General features: G+C 35.7%; 1 protein-coding gene and 1 long non-coding RNA gene across 3 annotated transcripts in view; one reads left to right on the top strand and one right to left on the bottom strand.

Annotated features, from left to right (window-relative positions):
- LOC118521970 (uncharacterized) overlaps positions 1 to 21691 on the bottom strand; it is a 131262-nt gene that overhangs the window by 80538 nt on the left and 29033 nt on the right. The window contains exons 2-3 of one of the 2 annotated variants that reach the window (XR_004910395.2): positions 1797 to 1949; positions 1402 to 1539 (exon numbers count right to left, since the gene is read on the bottom strand). This is a non-coding gene — a long non-coding RNA (uncharacterized LOC118521970). Of the gene's footprint in view, positions 1 to 1401; positions 1540 to 1796; positions 1950 to 21691 lie in introns of those variants that run through there. The other variant, XR_013450477.1, reaches the window with a different exon arrangement.
- Positions 192 to 21659, top strand: TERB2 (telomere repeat binding bouquet formation protein 2). The gene is made up of 7 exons (XM_036070802.2): positions 192 to 1703; positions 1818 to 1899; positions 2609 to 2748; positions 4967 to 5028; positions 7765 to 7850; positions 14259 to 14347; positions 20369 to 21659. The coding sequence occupies exons 1-7, from the start codon at positions 1640 to 1642 to the stop codon at positions 20509 to 20511; spliced, it is 666 nt and encodes a 221-aa protein (XP_035926695.2). The 5' UTR covers positions 192 to 1639; the 3' UTR covers positions 20512 to 21659.

The following is a 21691-nucleotide window of genomic DNA, read 5'->3' as shown; positions in this document are numbered from 1 at the left end:
AATCCTTGTGTCTGTTAAAAAGTTATTCTCTACTCAGAGGCCTGAGAGGTATTCTCCCCTGCTTTATTCATATGTTTTAAAGTTTTGCCTTTCATATTTAAGTGCTTAATAGTTCAGTTAAGTAGAAAGTAACAAGTATACATTAGCATGCACCTAACAACATAATTTCAATATATATAAAGCAAAAATTAACAAGAAATCAATAAATCCACAAAGGAGATTTTAATATGCTTCTTTCAATAACTGATAGAAAAATCTGACAATATGATTAACAAACTTGACCCAATAAACATGCAGAATGCTGCACCCAACACTCAGAATATCCAACAGGTGCGAATAATCTTTGCAAACACATAACACTGACCATATACTTCAATTCTAAGGGAAATTTCAATACATTCAGTACATTTTAAAAGTCCTATTCTTTGACCTTAATGCATTTAAACCAGCAATCATTAACAATAAGATAACTGTGTAGTCACGTGTTTGGAAATTTTAAAGTAAACACAGTTTTAAGAAAATTTATAGCCTTACATGCACATATTAGAAAACAGAATGAAAGGCACTCATCTCTTTCAAGAAATTAATAGAACAGCAATTTAAGACCAAGGAAATGATAACAACAGAAATTAATAATATAGAAAATACATTAAAAAGTATCAACAAATTCAGAAGTTTGTTCTTTGAAAGACTAATAAAATTGGCAAACCTCTGGTGAGACTAAGAAATAAAACGGCACAAATAATAACAAATGAAAAAGGAACTATTGTTACAGAACCTGCAGGCATTAAAAAAGATAATAAAATGTTTTATGACCTTTATATCAATATTTTTGAAATTTTAGATTAAATGGACCCAACACCAGAAAAATATAGCTTATCAAAACTGATGTAAGGGGGTAGGTGGTGGATTGTGGAAACTGCAAAAGAAAAGCATAATTTTGAAACAAAACAAAACAGAAATTTCAACACTGGTGAAATTTGACTATATCAAAGAATCATTATTTTTAAGTGTGATAATGGTATTGTGGTTTTGTCTTTCTAAAAGTCCTCATCTTTTAGGGATTCTTTTTTTTTTTAAGATTTTATTTATTTGACGGAGAGAGAGAAGCATGCAGGGGAAGCAGCATGCTGAGGGAGAGGCAGAAGCAGGCTCCCTGGTGAGCAAGGAGTCCGACTCAGGACTCGATCCCAAAAACCCTGGATCATGACCTGAGCTGAAGGCGGCCGCTTAACCGACTGAGCCACCCAGGCGCCCCTCTTTGAGAGATTCTAATTGAAACATTTATAAATGAAACGATAAAAAGAGTTTGTCTTCAAAATAACACCTGATGCCACAGAACGTGTGACCATGCCTGTAACAACAGCACAACAACTTTAACACTGAGGGTTTTAAAACTCACAAGCATGACTGACCCTTCTCCGCCATATCAGGGGAAACATGAGACGCTTCTCCACAATCCCACGCGTCCGTCAGCTCTCTGGTAGTGAGTGACCAGACTCCACTTCCTTTAGCCTCAGGCTTTTCCCGCCCATTACTCTGAGAACCAATCATCGAGCTTGGCTTCGCACCTCAGCCCAATCAGCGATCCCCGTTAGGCCCTCCTCTCCCCCACACCCTCGCACGCACGCCGATCGCCATGTTTCAAGGGCAGCGGGGTTGGTTCTGCGGCAGCGTCGGCCGAGAACTGAGGCAGTTCTGGGGTAGGCAGCTGGGTGGAAGGCGCGGGTGAGGTGGTGGGCAGAGCATCTCTCTTCTCTGTGGTGCTTTGGCACCGGGGTACGTGATAGGCTCACCTTGTGCTCTTGCCTCCGCAGTGGCCGAAGGGGGCTCGATCAGTGACGCCAGGGCCGCCGATTTCTTGTTCAGCTGTGATGCCTCCCACCCAGACACGCTGAGGTACCTGAAGGCCACCTGGCAGTGCCTCCTGGGTCATAATGAGCCAGGAGCTGAAGATGGAAGTCACAGTCACTAAGAAATATTGACGATAGGAATAGACTGGAAAGGAGCAAGTTTTCAGTCCTAGATGGGAAGCGGGGAGGGATAAAAACCAGCTTTCTCTTCTCCTTTCTGCCACAATGACTCGGCCTCCTACTTGGTCCACGAGTCTTCCCTGAGTTCCAGTCTTCTGTTTCTAGCTGTCTCTCCCACAACTCTACGTGGTGCCTTGAAGGCCTATCACACTCAGTATGTTCCTACCAAATCTCCTGATTGCCCCTTCACACCTGCACCAGGTCCTGTGTTCTCAAACTTAAAACCCTAGTAGTTTCTTGTGAATAACAACCCCACCCCCATTAATCAGTCGGTGGCCAAACACCACCGTACATGTACCGTGTACCCCTGTAAATGTTCTTGGTGGGACTATAGTAGCTTTCAGAGAGGTTACTCTGCCTCCAATCCGCCCACCTGCGATCCCCCTTCACATTATGATTACAAAGCAGAGGTCTAATCACCACCCTGGCTGCCCCCTCCCCACTCCCTTATTCCCCAGTATCTTGATTGCCTGTAGATAATTATCCCTACTTCCGCTCACCTATTCTTTCTTTTGAAAGGTTGAATACATTCTTGTTTATTTTATAACCTAAAATATTTCCTTTCTTTCTCCTAGAATATATCAGAGCCTTGATTACATAGAAGATAATGCTACAGTTTTTCACGCCTGCTATCTCTCTGCAGTAGCTAATGCTGAAATAAAAAACTCGGTGGCTTTAGGTCATTTCATTCTTCCTCCTGCATGCTTGCAAAAAGGTTGGCAAAGATAATTTATCCGATCTCTGTTAGCCAAATCCAGCTAGGTCTCCCAACTTGACTGATCTTTGTTCTCAATAAGAGATTTTTGTGTTTTGTATCATTTAATATAAGTGGAAAATCATGGACTTGGGATCAGATTGGCTTGGGTGTATATTCTAGCTTTGTCTGTTTATTGCTCATTCACACATTCACTAAACTCCTATGTGTCAGGTTTCAACCCAGGTGCTGAGGATTCAGTGGTGAATAAGACAAAAAGCAGATCTTGCCCTCACAGTGCTCACTGGCTAGGATCCAACATTTACCAGTTTTGTGAACTTTAACAAGTTGTTTTGAGGATAAAATGAGATAATATATTAAGTAGTCTGACATGTGAACATTTAATAAATGTTTGCTAGTTTTGAATCTCTTCATTGTAATGAAATTTTAAGATTCGTTATAATAATGAACCCGTATGTTTGTATTATTATTATTTTTTAAGATTTTATTTATTTGACACAGAGAGAATGAGCACAGACAGGGGAAGCAGCAGAGGGAGAGGGAGAAGCAGGCTCCACAGTGAGCAGTGAGCCCAACTTGGGGCTTGATCCCAGGACTCCAGGATCATGACCTGAGCTGAAGGCAGATGCTTAACCAACTGAGCCACCCAGGCGCCCCTTGTATTATTCTTTATACACTGGGGCGCCTGGGTGGCTCAGTTGGTTAAGCATCCTACTCTTTTGATTTTGGCTCAGGTCATGATCTCAGGGTTGTGAGATCAAGACCCACGTCAGCCTCTGTGCTGGGCCTGGAGCCTGCTTAAAGACCCCCCCCCCCCTTGCGCACATGTGCGCGTGTGCTCTCTCTCTAAATAAACGATGGGGCACCTGAGTGATTCAGTTAAGTGTCAGACTCTTGGTTTCAGCTCAGGTCATGATCTCAGGGTTGTGAGATCAAGCCCTGCGTTGGGGGCTCCACATTCAGTGCAGAGTATGTTTAAGACTCTCTCTCCCTCTGCTCCACACCCCCCCCACACACACACACCACATACATGCTCTCTCTCTCTCTAAAATAAATAAATAAATCTTTAAAAAAATAATAGTAGTAAGTAAAATTTAAAAAGATCTGTTTTAAATGAAAACATGCTCTTTTTTAAGAATAAAAAGCATACATTATTATCCACCTAGACCAGTATTGTCTAGAAGTGTGAGATGCAAATGTGAACCACATACTAATTTTAAATTTTCTAGTGTAAATAAGAAATTGATGTATAAAAATAGGTGAAATTAATTTTTTAAAGATTTATTTATTTTGAGAGAGAGAGAGCCCAAGCAAGGGGAGGGACAGAGGAAAAGGGAAAGAATCTCAAGTAGACTCCCCACTTGATCTGATGCTGATATCATGACCTGAGCCGAAATCAAGAGTCAAACGCTTAACCAACTGGGCCACTCAGGTGCCCCTAGGTGAAATTAATTTTAAGAATATATCTTATTTAACCTAATATATCCAAAATATTATCATTTCAATATATAACCAATATAAAAATTATTGAGATATTTACATTCTTTTTTTGATGCTAAATCTTTGAAATCCAGTGTTTATTTTACACTCACAGCACATCTCACTTTGGACCAACCACATTTCAATATGGTGCCCATATATAGCTAGTCCAGTGGCTACTATATTGGACAACATAGGTCTAGAGGAATGTTACCTTTTTGTCCTCAAGTGGGCTACTGTGGAAGCTTTTGAGATCATTAAGGATGACGACATAGTCCTTTGACATGCTGAGCATTGTTAGAATTCCTATTCTACTATGCCCACTAGACCTGTTTCTCTTTCACTCTTCTTTTACCAAATTATTGAATACTTGAGGACCTCTACTCTACAAATTAAGGAATTTTATACCTTTTATTTTAACTGGACAATTGTCTTCTTTATTAATGGTTGGCCTAAAGACAAAGATATCTAATGAAGTCATAAATTCCAGCAGAAAAAATTTACAACAATGATTCTCATAATGCTTTGGAATCATCTGGGAGGTTGTTAGAAATGCAAATTCCTGAGCTCCTCCTCAATCTTCTGATTCAATAAGAATCTGCATTTTAAACAAGTATCTTAGGTGAGTTTGATGCAAGTGGAATAATGCTGGCCTGGAAAATTCAGACTTCAAGTAAACTTCAGAAAATTCTACAAAATTACTTAAAAAATAGTATTGAATTTGCTTTTCTTACCACAGAAATAAGAAGAAAACTTGGTAGTTTTATTTGGGAACAAGACCAACATTTTCTGATAGAGAAGGTAAGAGTAAATTAAAGTACTTGGTTAAAATCTACAGTTTCAAAAAATTTTGAAAGCAATGTAATCTGAAAAATGTTTACTTATGACATGTTAACACCAGTGATCCAGGTTATGGAATTTAAAGGGCATGCTTTTATTGAACATTATCTTGTCTGATACTGTTTTCACACTAGTACACTGAGATATTTTCATATGAATAAAATTATTCATGTAAAAAGCTTGAAAATTTGCTTCTATCATTAATTAGATACAGTATTTACCAGTTTTTTACTGCCAGCATAGATTCTGATTTACTAATTCCCATGTTGTGTCATCTGTTAAATGTTTTGAATAATACCCCTCAATAAATGTGTACAATACTGAAAATTGACTGTTTTATAGCTTTTGCTATTCTGCTTCAAATTTGTCAGTGCTTTTGACTTACTTCAAAATCTTCATGCAGTAGCCAAATTTAGGATAATTTGAGCATCAAGAAGAATGGCAGTAATGAATTATAGTACATTAAATTTAAAAGAATCCATGATTCAATAGTGATACTCCAAAAGCATAAAGAAAGACAAAAAGAACAGAAGGAAGGAAGGAAAGGAGGTGAAAAGAGGAAAGAAAGGAAGGCAAGAAGGAGGATTGGAAGGAAGGAAAGGAAAGGTGGGATAAGGGAAATTTTCCTTATAAAATAGTAACTACCACCCCCAATAAAATAATTGATTTAGGCAGGGTCATTAATGGATGTTAAAACCATGTTCTCAAATTATCACCCCACAGATTACTTACTGGTTACAAAGGTAAGTGATGTGCCTTCACAGTAGAGAGATCTGGTAGACACCACCTTAACCAACTGGTCGAATTTAGCATCACCAAAATTGGAATAACCTCTCCTTATGTTCAGCTTGATGTGATATAATAAAAAGCATATAATCTATACAGTGAGTGTTCTTGTTCAAAATGCTTAACCTAATTAACACTCAGACAATTTCAGAATGTGAGACATCACAAAACAACTATCTGGCTTAGACTCTTTAAAACAATGTCATAAAAAAACAAAACAAAACAAAAACAGGAATACTGTTCTAGATCAGAAGACATAACAACCAAATGTGATGTATAAACCTTGATTGGATTCTGGATATTTTTTAAGTAAAAAGTTAAAAAGACATTTTGAGAACAATTGGGAAAATTTAAATATGGACTATTAGGTGATATTGAATTAATGTTAAATTTCTTAATTGTGATGGTGGTATTATAAAGACAAAAGAATGCTTTTGAAAGAAAATGCAAGCTAAAGATTAAGGAGTAAAATGTCATAATATCTGCAAACCTTTTCAAATGGTCCAGCAAAAAATAAAAAATGAGAGAAGGCATGCAAAGTGATAAAAATGTTAACATGTTATGAATCTAGGTGAAAGGTATATAGTACTTACTGTATTATTCGCTAACATTTCAGAGTTTGAAAATTTTCAAAATAAACACTTAGGTAGAAAAATCTTTATATGTCTGAAGCCAAACAATTAGCTTAAGCATTTTGTATTCTTTCATTAATTTGTTTTTTCTTCCCAAGTTGTGATCATCTGAAAATCATAGTTATTTTAGTATCTTTGGCTATGTTGGTTCTAAGGACCAAAATATCTAATCCTTGTCAGTCATAGTGTTTTCAGGGATGTGAGTGGTGATCAAATGGTTGTTATGTGACAATAATTATTGAGTATGCAGAACTTTAGAGCTAAAAAGCTCCTAAAGCCCATTAATTTAATCATTCAGATTTAGAAATGAGAGAACCGAGGTAAAGAGAAGGTAAAAACCTGTTTTAGTTCACATGCTAGACAATAGCAAAATGGAACCAAATTTTCTCAGCTCCTACCCAATCCAATATTTTTTCATAGAAAAATAGTAGAATTTTTTCATAGAAAAATTAGTAGAATATGCCTGTAGTGATGATTGATTCTAGAAATTATATGTTTTTATGATAAATGATTTTGTTAGTTCTTTCAAAATATTGATTGATATTAGCCAATTATAATAATGTAACCATAGAATATATAAGTAGAAAGTACTTCATTGAATGGCAACAACAAGGGTAAATCTGGTAAGTAATTTGGGGAACATTAGTATTGTTTGGAGTGGATTTGTGATCTAAACATAGAAATTTCCTAATGGCATATTAAGTAATTATATTATGTGACAGGTATCAGTATCTGAGTCACTGTCAAATAATCTTTTTGAAAAGCTTAATATATATTTAGTTCTTTCATAACTCCATAGCTAAATACTTCATTTTCATTTTGAAGGGGAAATGTAATTTGTTCAGCTTACTTCATGTTTTTGATTTGTAACTCACAGGAAGCCTAGGAATTTTCAAGTCAAGGATTTTAAGAAAGTTTAGTTAAATTTAAATTTTTTGTTTCCTTATCTTTTAAAAACTAAAAATTAATATGGCCAGGGAAAATTTCAAAAATTGAAAAGAATAAAATTAGTCAAAATTTTACAATCTAATACAACCACAGCTGACATTTTAAAAATACATCGTATTCATACATAGCCCTAAAAACAAATAGTACAATTGTGTGTGTGTGCAAAATTTTGTTTTTGACACTGAACTAGATTGAATGGATCTAAGTGTATAAATATTTTTATGACTCTTGATATATATTGCCAATTTACTTTTTTACTTTTTAAAAAAACTTTTGATTGGATCATTTATGTGCTGATTTTCAAAAATGTGATTTCTTTTGCTATCCACAGCATGATGAAGTAACACCAAATGAAATAAAGGCCCTTAGGGAAAGCAATGAACCAGCAACAGATCAGGAAAAAGAATTATCCAAAAGGTATTGAATTCATACACTGCATTGATATTCAATTCAATGTAGGCATCTTTGAGCACTTACTGGGTTTATCTCACTTAATTTTCACTGTCTTCTTACACCATTGATATTATCATTATCACCGTTGCCATTTTACAGCAAAAGAGGTCTAGGATTAGATAGATTAATTTGCCCGAAGTCATACAAACTTTTATTATTAAGTGGGGAGAAGTTGGATTTGAACTGGGTCAGTCTAATTCCAGAGCCAACCACTATACTAGACTTTCCTTGCACAAAAGAAACAAGAATTTAGGGGCACCTGGGTGGCTCAGTCGTTAGGCGCCTGCCTTCGGCTCAGGTCATGATCCCAGGGTCCTGGGATAGAGCCCTGTGTCGGGCTCCCTGCTTCGCAGGAAGCCTGCTTCTCCCTCTCCTGCTCCCCCTGCTTGTGTTCCCTCTCTCGCTGTGTCTCTCTCTGTCAAAGAAATAAATAAAATCTTAAAAAAAAAAAAAAAAGAAACAAGAATTTATGTATATTGTGATTACTGTTACATTAATTTTTAAATAAGATATATGAAATATTAGCAGTAATTTTATTAGGATTGGAAGTTCTGAGTGATTTCCCCCTCTCCTTTCCAAATTGTTTGTAATGTGGTTACTTTAAGAAATTAAATTTAAAAAGACAGACAATCATGGACTTACCATTGTGTTAGAGCCGATCTAAGAGAGACCCCTTTGTTTCAGGCTTATTATCTAGTCCTAATTCCATGTTTTCCAGTTCCATGGTTTTCAAATACTCATAAGGAGTACTGGCTATTCAAAGGTCTGCTGAAATAAAACTGACCAAATAGTAGCTGTCTCTCTTCAATATAAAAGTTAATGGGTTTACTTTATAGTTTTTTCAATTTTAAGTTTTTCTTCTATAGTTTTTTTTCTTATATCTTTTGTACCTACTATTTGGTTTGTTATAATTTGAAGTTAGTTGTTATCTAATTTACACAAAGTTGTGCATTTAATTAAGTTTAGTAAACCATTGTTTCATGGTCCTGTGACTTCTAGACATTCTACCACTTAAGTTTGAGAATCCATATTTTAAGTCTTGGGATCTCTATGTATAGCACTCCTTTGAACTTACTTGTTATGGTTTTTTGAGATAAAAAACTGGTTAAAAAAAAAAGGAAGAAAAATAAGAAGAGGTAAGACCATGAAGATATTCTTAAGGGATTAATAGAGGAAAGAATAATTATCCTAATGACCTTGTAAGAGAAGGCTGGGAAATAGAAAATAAGAAGTAACTCCCAGTGATTAACTTGACTAGTAAAGATATCAGATACATAAGTTCTTTAAGAAATTGTTGCCCTGCAAAACATGGAGGCCATCAAGGAAAAGATTGATAAGTGTGACTACCAAAAATATTTTAAACTTGTACCTGGCAATAAAAACACCATAAACTAAGTCAAAAGAAAAATATACACATGAAAAGACATCTGACAAAAACTAGTTTAAGATACAAAGGGGGCTTCCAAATTTGGGGAAAATATGTCCAATCCAATAACAATAACAATGGACAAAGGATATGAATAGATACCTTAGATAGGTATCTAACCTAGAGCCTTTTCTTTATGGAACCACCAGAGGGTGCAGTGTGAACATAGATAAAATATACTTTGCCCTTACTCAGAAAGCATTTGTTTCGTTGGCATTCTACTAGTGATACTGAATAGTAAGTGATGAACCAGTTATTAAAAACACTTGCTAAATATAAGACACTTGTGAGCTTATCAGTTCATTTGATTCTCATAACCTTGTAAGATAGATAAATATTAGCCCCATCTCACAGTTGAGGAAACAGGTTAGAGAGCTAAATGTCACCCAACATTACTCATATAGTGAAGCTGAATTTGAAGCTAAGTCTAGCTGATCCAGAATTCAAACTCTTAATCACTATGCTGTTTCCACTTCTCAATATGTTCCCCAAATCTTCTGAAAATTGCATGAATTTAATTATTCTATTATGAACATAATGCATGTAATTTGTCAAAATAGAAAATAAAGAAAATTTAAATTATAAGCAACCCCACCGTTTAGAGATAACTACCATCCCTTTCTAGTTTTATACAAATACATCTTGTTTTCATGTGCATTTTTCTTGATTACTAATGGCTTTGAACCTTTTTGAATTTATTAGCATTTTATATTTCTTCTCTGTGGTTTGTTTTTATCCTTTCTCCCTTTTTTATTGGGGGCCTTATTGTTTTTCTTATCAACTTGTCTGGCATCTTTATGTAATAGCTTTATTATCCTTTTGCCAGTTTGTCACATTATATACTCAGTTTGTTGTCTGGTTTATACTTTTTTAGAGATACAAATTTTAAATTTCTGCATCATTAAATTGATCACTTTTCCTTTATAATTTCTTTAGTTGCTTTCATGATCAGAAAAGTTCTTTCCCATTCAGAGATCAAATCAATTTTAAATTCTGCAGATATTTATTTTGGTGTATGGTAATAGATAAAGATCTAAATTGATTTTGTTTTGCAAATAAGAAGTTTCCACTTTTTTTTAATAATAAATCTATTTCCAACTGATGTGTAATTTCCCTTTGTCATATTTTTTTTAGTATATAGAGATCTATTTTTAAACTATTTGTGTTATTCCATTAATCTGTGGATCTATTTCTATATCAATACAATATTCTTTTAAGTTATATAACTTCATTTATGTATTTTAATACCTGACAAGGCAAGTCCCAAACTCATTACTCTCCTTTGTAACAAATCTTTTCCTTAGTTCTTCATGCCTACATATTATTTTTCCATTTTCAAATTTTAATTATCAAAATCCAACTTATACAAAAGGGGATACTATGAAAATACTGGTCCCTAGTGAGCCAGTTTCCCTCCCAGAAGTAACCAATATTATAATTTCTTATATGTGCATATACTAACAAATTCATGTAAGTATTTTCATTTCTCCTTTTTCTTACAAATAGTGATAGACTGTAAGCCCTGTTCAGTCCCTTGCCTTTTTTCACTCAGTAATTTACCTTGGAGATCATTTCATGTTATTACATAAAGAGCTTTTTCATTTTTGCTTTGTATAGTGTTCTACTATGTGGATTTATCATAATTTATTTAACTAGTTGCTTATTTTAATGGATTTTTAAGTAATTTCTAATTTGCTATTAAAAACAGTGCTTCAGTGAATGATTATGTAATGTCATTTTGTGTGTGTGAATATCTGTAGGGTAATTCTTACGAGGTCAAAAGGCATGTAGATTTGTCTCTTTGATAGGTCTTAAAATTGCCCTCCATCCAGGTTAAACCAATTTGTGCTCCTACTGGTTGTGTATAAAAGTGCCTTTTCCAATAAAAAAAAAAAAAAAAAAACTGTTACAAAAGTGCCTTTTCCAGCTAGGGTAACCAAACATCCAGGTTTGCTTAGAACTGTCCTGATTTTAACACTGAAAAGCCCCATGTCCTGAGAAATCCCTCAATCTAGGGTAAACTGGGATAGTTAGTCATCTTATTAACCCTATACCTTCTCCAACACAGAGTACTGTCATGTATTTTGGTCTTTGCTAATCTGATAGGTATAAAGTGGTATCTCAGTCTAGTTTTGTTTGAATTGCTATTATGATGAATGAGGTTGAGCGTCTTCAGATATTTGAGAACCACTTATATCTCCTTTTCTGTGAACTGTTTGTTCATATCCTTTACACATTTTTCTATTGATTGAGTATTGCTTTTATTTTTTGATAAGAACCCTTTACGTTTTAGGAGAATTACTTCATTATGAAATAAGTTACAATTAATTCTTAGCCTATTGTCTTTTGACTTTAAAAAATGTTGGGTTTTTCTGGTAAGCGCTGTGAATTGTGCAAGACTGTTGAATCTCAGATCTGTACCTCTGAAACAAATAATGCAATATATGTTAAGAAAGAAAAAAAGAAGAAGAAGAATGTAGCAGGAGGGGAAGAATGAAGGGGGGGAAATCGGAGGGGGAGAAGAACCATGAGAGACGATGGACTCTGAAAAACAAACTGAGGGTTCTAGAGGGGAGGGGGGTGGGAGGATGGGTTAGCCTGGTGATGGGTATTGAGGAGGGCACGTTCTGCATGGAGCACTGGGTGTTATGCACAAACAATGAATCAGGGAACACTATATCTAAAACTAATGATGTAATGTATGGGGATCAACATAACAATAAAAAAAATTAAAAAAAAAAGATAAGCAAATGAAAGACTGATCAGTTTGGAAAAGTTTTTTTTTTTTTTTAAATACCTGTCAGTTTTCTTGAATGATGACTATGCCCTTAGTATATCTAAATACTAAGAATACAGTATTAAAGTACAGAAAATTAAATTAATAAATTTAAAAAAGTAGTAAAGTTCATATGCTAATGTCAATTTTATATATATAGCCAATGAAGAAATAAACAAATTAAAAAATCAAAAAATAAAAATAAAAATAAAAAATGTTGGGTTTTGTCATGCAAATATGTTTTACTGTATACATTTGTGCTTATTAACATTTTCTTTAATGGCTTTCAGGTTTTGTGTTGTACTTAGGGAAGTCTTCCTACTCTTAAGATTATTATCATTATTATTTTTTGCTATGGTTTCTTCTTAATGATTTCTTTATTTTTCAGTTTAAATCTGTGACACATTTGGAATATATCTTGGTGTAAGATGTGAGGTGGGGATCCACTTTCTTTTTTTTTCCTCCAGATAGCTAACTACCTGTGGCTACTGATTAAATAATTTATCTCCCCCCACACACCCTGTCTTAAAATGCCACCTTTATCAGAGGTTAGATCCCTGTAAGTATTTGGGTCTATTTCTGCATTTTATATTTTTATATTCCATTCATTTGTCATGCAACAGCACCACTCTGTTTTAGTTATTTATAATACGATTTGATATCTAGTGCTAGTTTTTCCTCTTTAGTCTTGCTATTCTTTCTGGTTTATTTTTCTATCTGAATTTTAGAGACACCTTGTTCATTATTTTTTAAAAATTACTGTTGTTATTTCTGGTGACATTATAAAAAATGTATAGATTAACTTAGGGAGACTACCTCTGATATTGAATCTTCCTATCTGAGAAAATGGTATTTTTTCCCACTTGTTCAAATTTTCTTTTGTGGCCCTTAAGGAACATTTTCACATTTTCTTCATATAAATCTTATGCTTTTCAGGATGCATAATCATATCATTTGTTCATATGAAAGATTGCTTCTAGTAAAAAGACTAAATATCTCTTCCATTTCTTTCTCTACCTTCCCCCATCTCATTGCTTAGCCAGAAATCTTAAAGCCATAGTAAATAATAATAATGGTTATCCTTTTAGAGTCCCTAACTCTTCTGGGAACACTATTTTACTTTATTTAAAGGATCTTATCCTAACTGAGCTGTAGTTTCTTTTAGAAGAGTTCAGATGAAATCTAATTTTTAAACAAATTGAAAATAAAGCTTTTCTAGGTGGCGCCTGGGTGGCTCAGGTCATGATCCCAGGGTCCTGGAATCGAGCCCCGCATCGGGCTCCCTGCTCCGCGGGAAGCCTGCTTCTTCCTCTCCCACTCCCCCTGCTTGTGTTCCCTCTCTCGCTGTGTCTCTCTGTCAAATAAATAAATAAAATCTTTAAAAAAAAAAAAAAAAAGAAAAAAGAAAATAAAGCTTTTCTATCACTAAGTGTAATTTTAGATTTTTTAAGGAAAATAATAAATTAAGGATGACCCCTACTTTTAATTATTGAGGTTTTTATTTTCATATAATTGTATTATCTATTGGTTATATGTAGTCTAAATACAGTAAACATTGTTACTTGGCACAGTTGGAAACAGAATATTTTAGTTGAAAACTACTAAGCTCTTAAAAGTTAGAATATAATTAATTATACTACACAACCACACTCAGAATACTTTAACTTTTTCTCTTTTTAACTCAGAAGTCACTTCAGAATCTTAGTGTACCTCATGATTTTCCCAGATTTCATTTTTTATTTAAAGCATTGAAGTAATAGTTAACAGAGTTCCAATTATTTAAACACTGAATAACAAAAAATGCTGTGATTATTTAAAATAGAGCCCACTATACTTTCCTTGGCATAAGATTACATATGTATATATATTTTATCTAATTGTAAAGTATTACTGAATTATTTTGCTTTTAATAATATTGAGGAAAAGACTTATGCCCCTACATACACAAAAAATATGTTTTTTGAAGTGGCCAAGAAAACCGAAAATATCTGTATGGGAACTTGTATTACTTAGAAGCACAAAAGAAGTCCACACATAACATTTTCACCCAATAAGATTGAAAAGATTGAAGTCTGCTGTAGAGTAAATAGATTACTATATATATTGCCTGGAATAATTTCTCAGGAAAACACAAATATAAATGTGACTTTCTGTATGTTTCATTTTATAGCACAGAAAAGCATTTTATAACGACTCCAGTTACAGAAAAGCAGATGTACTTCCCTCTTCAGAATTATCCAGTGAACAACATGGTAACAGGTAATTTAAAATAAAATAAAATTTAGAGAAAACCCAAGTAGGAAAGAAACAAAAGAATATTTTGTACAATAAAGCATTAAATACATGTACAACATGCATTACAACAAATGTACAACAATGCACTAAATAAATCTGCAGAATTGACCCAGAGATAGGTCCCATATTTTGTTAAAACGCTCGTCTATTGGTAGCGTGAATACACATCCCTGTTTACACAAAACAGTCCCAGTTTATGTCTGTTGTCCTGGCATCAGTTTTTTACTCTCAGGTGTCCCAGTTTGGAAGATAAATTATATGGACAACTCCAATCATAGTTTCCTTTGAGAATCTGATGAAACATAGACCCTTTTCCCTAGCATACAAACACACACAAACATAACACACCAACTTTACATATAATTTAAAGAGGTTCACAGGTGTCCACGGACTCCGTGTTTGGGTTTTCTAGTGCCTGACATAAAGAAAGACAGCTTTCTAAGGCTGACATGAGAGGGTGGAACCAAGGGAATCAGGTGGAAGTGGCCATTGGGATTGGGATAGGGGTGAGTGAGGTCGATGTTTAGATACTTTGATCTGAGTAGTATTTAGTTAGGGTCATTGATCATTTCTTTTTTAAAGATTTTATTTATTTATTTGACAGAGAGAGACAAAGCGAGAGAAGGAACACAAGCAGGGGGTGTGGGAGAGGGAGAAGCAGGCTTCCTGCTGAGCAGGGAACCCGACACAGGGCTCGATCCCAGGAGGCTGGGATCATGAACTGAGCCAAAGGCAGATGCTTAACGACTGAGCCACCCAGGCACCTGGGTCATGGATCATTTTAAAAATAGAGGTTTTTAAAAAAATTGTGTTTAAAACACAGCAACTTAAAAAGTATAGGTTTTTGAAATTCCATTTTAAAAATCATTTGTATATTTATCACATTCTCTTTATCAGACTCTTGGAACTAGTCCACAAATTCCTAGATGTCTTCTCTCATAGTACTATTCCTTCTTACCTTTTGGTCTAGCCATTTGTTTCATTATTTTTTTTCTTCTGTTAATAGCCTTTAGAAAAGCACTTTAAAAGAACTTTTAGGGACACCTGGGTGGCTCAGTTGTTAAGCGTCTGCCTTCGACTCAGGTCATGATCCCAGGGTCTTGGGATGGAGTCCAGCATCAGTCTCCTTGCTCAGCGGGGAGCCTGCTTCTCCCTCTGCCTGCTGCTCCCCCTGCTTGTGCTCTCTCTCTCTCTGACAAATAAATAAAATCTTAAAAAAAAAAAAAAAAGAACTTTTAATGTGTCGTTTGAGGCTGAGACTTGGAGACATCAAAGAAAACTGTTACCCAGCTTTGACAGAGAAGTCAGTTCTGGGGTTCTTAGGAGGAATTGTGGGCTGCAAAGGACAATGAACTAAGTAGAAGTACTTGTTCTAATATCGGGAGCAGCAACTGCTACCCTGATTTATCCTTAGGCCTAAACATTCAGATAAAATGTAGGTACCCCTTAAACCATGGTTGTGGCATATTACTGGTATTGATTTTGTTTCAGGCAACTCTATCACCAGATTCTAAATGTCTCATGTTCATTTGGACTTACCAAGTGTTTGATAACATATTTTAAAAATCAATGATAAATATTAAAATCAGCCATACAATAAAGACAAATGCTTAGATTTGGACATGTAACAATGCCGCTCTGTTTCATTGCTGCCTGACTATTCAAAAGACATGACAGTGTTGTATTAAAAGCAAACTAAAAAAGAACTACAAAAATAATCATTAGTCAGAATTTTTAAAGATTTCAACCTGTGATCATCTTTTGTTAATTTTATTGATAGAACCATAGTAAAATTTTCTGATCTTTTTATTTGCTTGATTATTTTCTTTCCTTATATTTCTACACTAAAATTTTATTTTATTTTTTTAAGTTTGTTTGTTTATTTTAAGTAACCTCCACACCCAACATTGGGCTCCAACTCATGACCCTGAGATCAAGAGTCATATGCTCTTCTGACTGAGCCAGCCAGGTGCTGCCCCTATATTAAAATTTTTAAAAATTTTAAATGGCACTTTCTTGGAAGAAAGTTTCAATCTTTAGAGATGATTCTTTGGCTTTAATTTTGATGTGAAATGACAAGTACTTCCTTTTTTTTTTTTATCATGCCCATCTGCTGGTACAGGAAAGAATAACTTCTTGTTGGAATATAGTGAGTGACAGTTCTAATTTAGGCAGTGGTAGCAATTTTTGTGACTGTAACTTGACTGTCTCTTCCTCAAAATGGGTTGGGTTCAGTTCAATGAATGTTAAGTCTCTTAAAATAGAACTAATTAGATTTTTGTTTGCAGAAAATACAAGTTGGAACTATGCCCTAGAACCCGTGGCCCCAAGTTGTGACTACCAAAAATATCTTCAGATAGTGCCAAATGTCCCATAAATGTCCCATAAAATATCAAGGGATTTTCTGGGTCTGTTTTTGTTTATTTTTTGCTTTTGGCTGGAATTAAATTATTTTAGTCTGATATCACTAGTTATCACCCATGATAAGAAGTTCTGATTGATAGCTATATGTGTGACTAATTTTTAAAAATTAATAATTATAGGGGCGCCTGGGTGGCTCAGTTGGTTAAGCGGCTGCCTTCAGTTCAGGTCATGATCCCAGGGTCCTGAGATCGAGTCCCGCATTGGGCTCCCTGCTCGGTGGGGAGTCTGCTTCTCCCTCTGCCTCCCCCTGCTTATGCTCGTGCTCTCTCTCTCTCTCATAGATAAAATCTTTTAAAAAAGTAATAATTGTAAATATCTTGCAGGTAAAAATTTTCAAACCAAAAAGTTCTGATAACTAAAAGTTTGGGAACCTATAATGGATACTGTATTAGTTACCTATCACTGTTTGGCAAATTGCTCTAAAAGTTAGCAGCTTAAAGCCAACATTTATTACTTGATAGTTTCTGAGGGCCGGGAATCCAGGAGCATCTTAATTAGATACTTCTGTCTCAAAGTCTCTCATAAGGTTGCAGTCAAGTTGCCAGCTAGGCTGCAGTTACTCCAAGGCACAAATGGGATTGGAAAATCCATTTCAAAGCTCACTCATGTGGTTATGGCAAGCCTTGGGTCCTTGCTGATTTTTGGCCAAAGGCCAAAGTCCTCCTCAAGTGGGCCTCTCCATAAGGCTCTTCACAACATGGCAGCTTGCTTTCCTCAGAGTGAGAAATGCAGGAGGGAAAAAGAGCATACCCAAGACAGAAGCCACTGTCTTTTTTTATATTCTACTCTTAGAAGTGCCATACAATCACTTCTGCCATGTGCTGTTGGTCATATAGACCAAACCAAGTACAGAGTCTCCTTCTAGAGACTACACAAATTTGTGAATACCAAGAGATAGGGATCATTTAGGGCCATCTGGGAGGCTGGCTACCATAGACACATATAGAATACCTTTCCTAGGAACTCTCTTTTCTTCCCCCCAGTACATCTGATTTACACAGAAACATTTTCTAAAACATGAGCTCCTCACCCCCAACTATTGCCTTGGGAATGAATACCTGATTTGAGTTGGGCCAGTTACAGCTCTTTCTCTAGATTTTTATGCATGGAACGCAGCCAGTCAAATCATTCTCATTCAGGTGACCATAGCTCTTAAGATCTAAAACTTGGGAGCCATGTAGTTCCATGTTTCCTACCATGTAAAGAAAGCCAACTTGCCTCAAGAGAGAAAAATTGAAATTAACATGCAGGGAAAACTGGATACCAGTGAGAGACAGCCATGAGCTCTGGTTACTTCTGAGGCCCACACAGAAATGTCTGCCTTCCTCACAGTTTGGTTGATATAGCAATCTTTCTAGTAGACTCCCCTTTCGTTTAAGCTAGTTTAAATTGAGGGTGCCTGGGTGGCTCAGTCGTTAAGCATCTGCCTTCGGCTCAGGTCATGATCCCAGGGTCCTGGGATCGAGCCCGGCATTGGGCTCCCTGCTCAGTGGGAAGCCTGCTTCTTCCTCTCCCACTCCCCCTGCTTGTGTTCCCTCTCTCGCTGTGTCTCTCTCTGTCAAATAAATAAATAAAATCTTATAAGCTAGTTTAAATTGAGTGTCAATCAACTTCAGCCTAAAGTCCTAACTACTTAAAAACTGCTAAAATAATCCATTTCTGATGCATAAATGTCCTATACTTCTTATAGGAATATTTTTATTAATGTAATAATTATTTTTAAAATTCCTATCCTCACACATATCTTTAGCAACTTCACACAGTGTATATGTGCAATTAACTAAATGTTAACATTTTTCTGTACTAGTTTATTTTACATAGAAACCTAGTCATTAGGCAAAGATCATGAACCATATGGAGTATAGTTATAGTGCTTCAAGAGATTTTCTAAAGTAAATGATTATGATTAAAATATCTTTAAAGACACTAATCAGTTTTATATTAGTGAATTCATAGTTAATTTATTAACTGTCAATTTATCATATATTATTAGAAGCAATCAAACTATATGCATATGTACCACATGTTGATGGTGGTGGTGTTCTAAAATCAATCATCTTTGAGCTCTACCAGAATTTTTCTCATACAGTACTGACTATTAAATTAGGTGTCAGTTTTAATATAAACTACAAACATATTACACATAAAATATAATCACTCAGATAAGCAGTAGCTATCAAGGTAATATCGCTTAAATCCTTGAGTCCTTTTTCTTTTTTTTTGAAGTGAAGTGAAAGTTTATTAAGTGAAGGTGAGAACAGAAAGGAAAGGAAACAAAAGCCCTCTAGAGTGAGAGGGGCTCCGAATGGGTTGCCCTAAAGTATTGAGTCCTTAAGCTCTCCACATTCTAGGTGGGTTTTTTTTTGATACTCTTATCAATTTCAGATTATTAATGACATCAAAATTAATCACACTCATAACCTTTGTTGACTAAGCAGTAATACTGATTTTCCTTAATTTATTTTTTTAAAAGATTTTATTTATTTATTTGAAAGAGAGCATGGAGGGGTGGGGGTTGAGGGCCAGAGGGAGAGGGAGAAGCAGACCCCACTCCCACCCCATGGGGGAGCCTGATATGGGACTAGATCCCAGGACCCTGGGATCATGACCTGAGCTGAAGGCAGATGCTTAACCAACTGAGCCACCCAGGCCCCCTTCCCTTAATTTCTTATTAAAGAATGTTATCTCAGTGTTAGCAGTGCAGGAAAGTGTTCCCTGCTCTACTAGTGAAGATGAGCTGTTTGTGCTCTTACAGTAGCTACTTGGATAGATAGTTCTAAATGATTATACTCTAAGCCAGACACACTTCCCAGTTATTTTGGTCTAGGTACCTTATGTTTTACCCCCAACCTGGACATTACACTCTCAGTAGTCAAAGTGGATAATCAAATATTTGTGTTTTAAAAGGAGCTGGAAGGGGCTCCTGGGTGGTTTAGTTGGTTAAGTGTCCAATTCTTGGTTTTAGCTCAGGTCATGATCTCAGGTCCTGGGATCGAGCCCCGAGTCAGGCTCTGCGCTCAGCGTGGAGTCTGCTGGAGACTGTCTCCCTCTCCCTCTGCTCCTCCCCTGCTCGCACACTCTCTCTCTCTAAAATAAATAAATAAAATCTTTAAAAATAAATAAATAAATAAAATAAGAGGTAGAAGGTTGCAGGGAGTGGGGAGTTGGGAAGGAGGGTATTCCCTGGTAATTATCAAGTTTCATGGAGAATCTTCTCCCTGGCATTATTTCTTCTTTTTACTTCTTTCTAAAAACATTCTTTAGAAATCATAACTTTAGGGGCGTCTGGGTGGCTCAGTCATTAAGTGTCTGCCTTCAGCTCAGGTCATGATCCCAGGGTCCTGGGATGGAGCCCCGCATTGGGCTCCCTGCTCCGCGAGAAGCCTGCTTCTCCCTCTCCCACTCCCCCTGCTTGTGTTCCTTCTCTTGCTGTGTCTCTCTCTGTCAGATAGATAAATAAAATCTTAAATAAAAAAAAAGAAATTGTAACTCTAATAAATCAAAGATACTGAAAAACAGTATGATAGGATTTCAAATATATATATATTTTTTATTTTGTAGGTTATATATCAATTGATGCCATGAAGAAATTCCTTGGGGAGCTACATGACTTTATTCCTGGAAGCTCAGGATATTTGGCATACCATGTTCAAAATGAAATTAACATGTCTGCTATAAAAAACAAATTGAAGAGAAAATGTTAAGTTTAATTGTCTTTATATCTAGGTGTTTATTTTTTCTAAAATATTACCAAAGATGTGCATAATTTTACATTCTCCCCTTTGGGACAGGGGGATGGGGAAATGGGGGAGAATTCTGTTTCTTTCTCAGAGTGTGTCTTTAGGAAATTCAGAATCATTCTGGCTCCATGATTTGACATTTGGGCTGGATTTTTCCCCCCAGCTTGTAATGTTATGTCCACAGATCCTGAGTACACAGTTGTTATGGAGTAATTGTCATTGACACACTTCATAAGAAGTCTCAGGCTCTCTCTCTCTGTCATATGCTCTTTTGGCTTTAACATTCTATTAATTATACATGTTTTTCTAGGTTCAATGCTGTGAATACTAAGCTTAATGATTCTGGTCATCTTATTTTGATTTTAAAAAATTAGAATGTTATTGTTGAGTTCTAAATTACTGTTTCTGGGGGTGCCTGGGTGGCTCAGTCAGTTAAGCGTCTGCCTTCGGCTCGGGTCATGATCCCAGGGTCCTGGGATCGAGCCCTGCATCAGGCTCCCTGCTCAGCAGGGGCCTGCTTCTCCCTCTCCCACTCCCCCTGCTTGTGTTCCCTCTCTCGCTGTCTCTCTCTCTCTCTCTGTCAAATAAATAAATAAAATGTTTTAAAAAATAAATAAATAAATAAATAAATTACTGTTTCTGGCTTGAAAAATATGGAGTAAAACATTTTAATGATTCAGACTTCATGTGTGGACAGTTCCTGATAACATGTACCGGAAGTGATTTAATGTAAACAATGCTATTTCATCCAAAATGAGCCCTCAAGTCAACTTAGAACTACAGTGCTGGAAAGAACCTTAGAGAACAATGAGGAAGTGAAGGCCTTCAGAGGCTGTTTTGCCTAGGCTGACTAACTGGGGGCCAAGTAAGGACTAGAACATGACTGTCTTGATTTTCCAAGTCAGTTTCTCCCCACTGTCTCACATGGTATATCCTGTAGCCTGTTTCAGATATAATTGACAGCAGATCTGCAAAGGGGACCAGAAACCAGCCAACATGCTTGGCTTATTTTTTAAATAATGATTTCAAGACGGCAACTTATCTTTATTCATATGGTCATGCTATATAGAATCTGGTGGATTTATTACTTTATATACATGATATATTTTTTGTGAAGCTATCATCTTTTTAAAACTGTACTTTC

This window comes from Halichoerus grypus, chromosome 8 (assembly GCF_964656455.1).
Source record: "Halichoerus grypus chromosome 8, mHalGry1.hap1.1, whole genome shotgun sequence".
Lineage (NCBI taxonomy): Eukaryota > Metazoa > Chordata > Mammalia > Carnivora > Phocidae > Halichoerus > Halichoerus grypus.
The sequence above is the reverse complement of the archived record's forward strand: the minus strand, read 5'-3'. Positions and strand labels throughout refer to the sequence as shown.

Coding starts and splice junctions, on each gene's coding strand:
- TERB2 (XM_036070802.2), top strand. CDS start 1,640: ATGTTTCAAGGGCAGCGGGGTTGGTTCTGCGGCAGCGTCGGCCGAGAA. Junction 1,900..2,608: donor TCCCACCCAGACACGCTGAG/GTACCTGAAGGC, acceptor TCTTTCTCCTAG/AATATATCAGAGCCTTGATT. Junction 14,348..20,368: donor AGTGAACAACATGGTAACAG/GTAATTTAAAAT, acceptor TTTATTTTGTAG/GTTATATATCAATTGATGCC.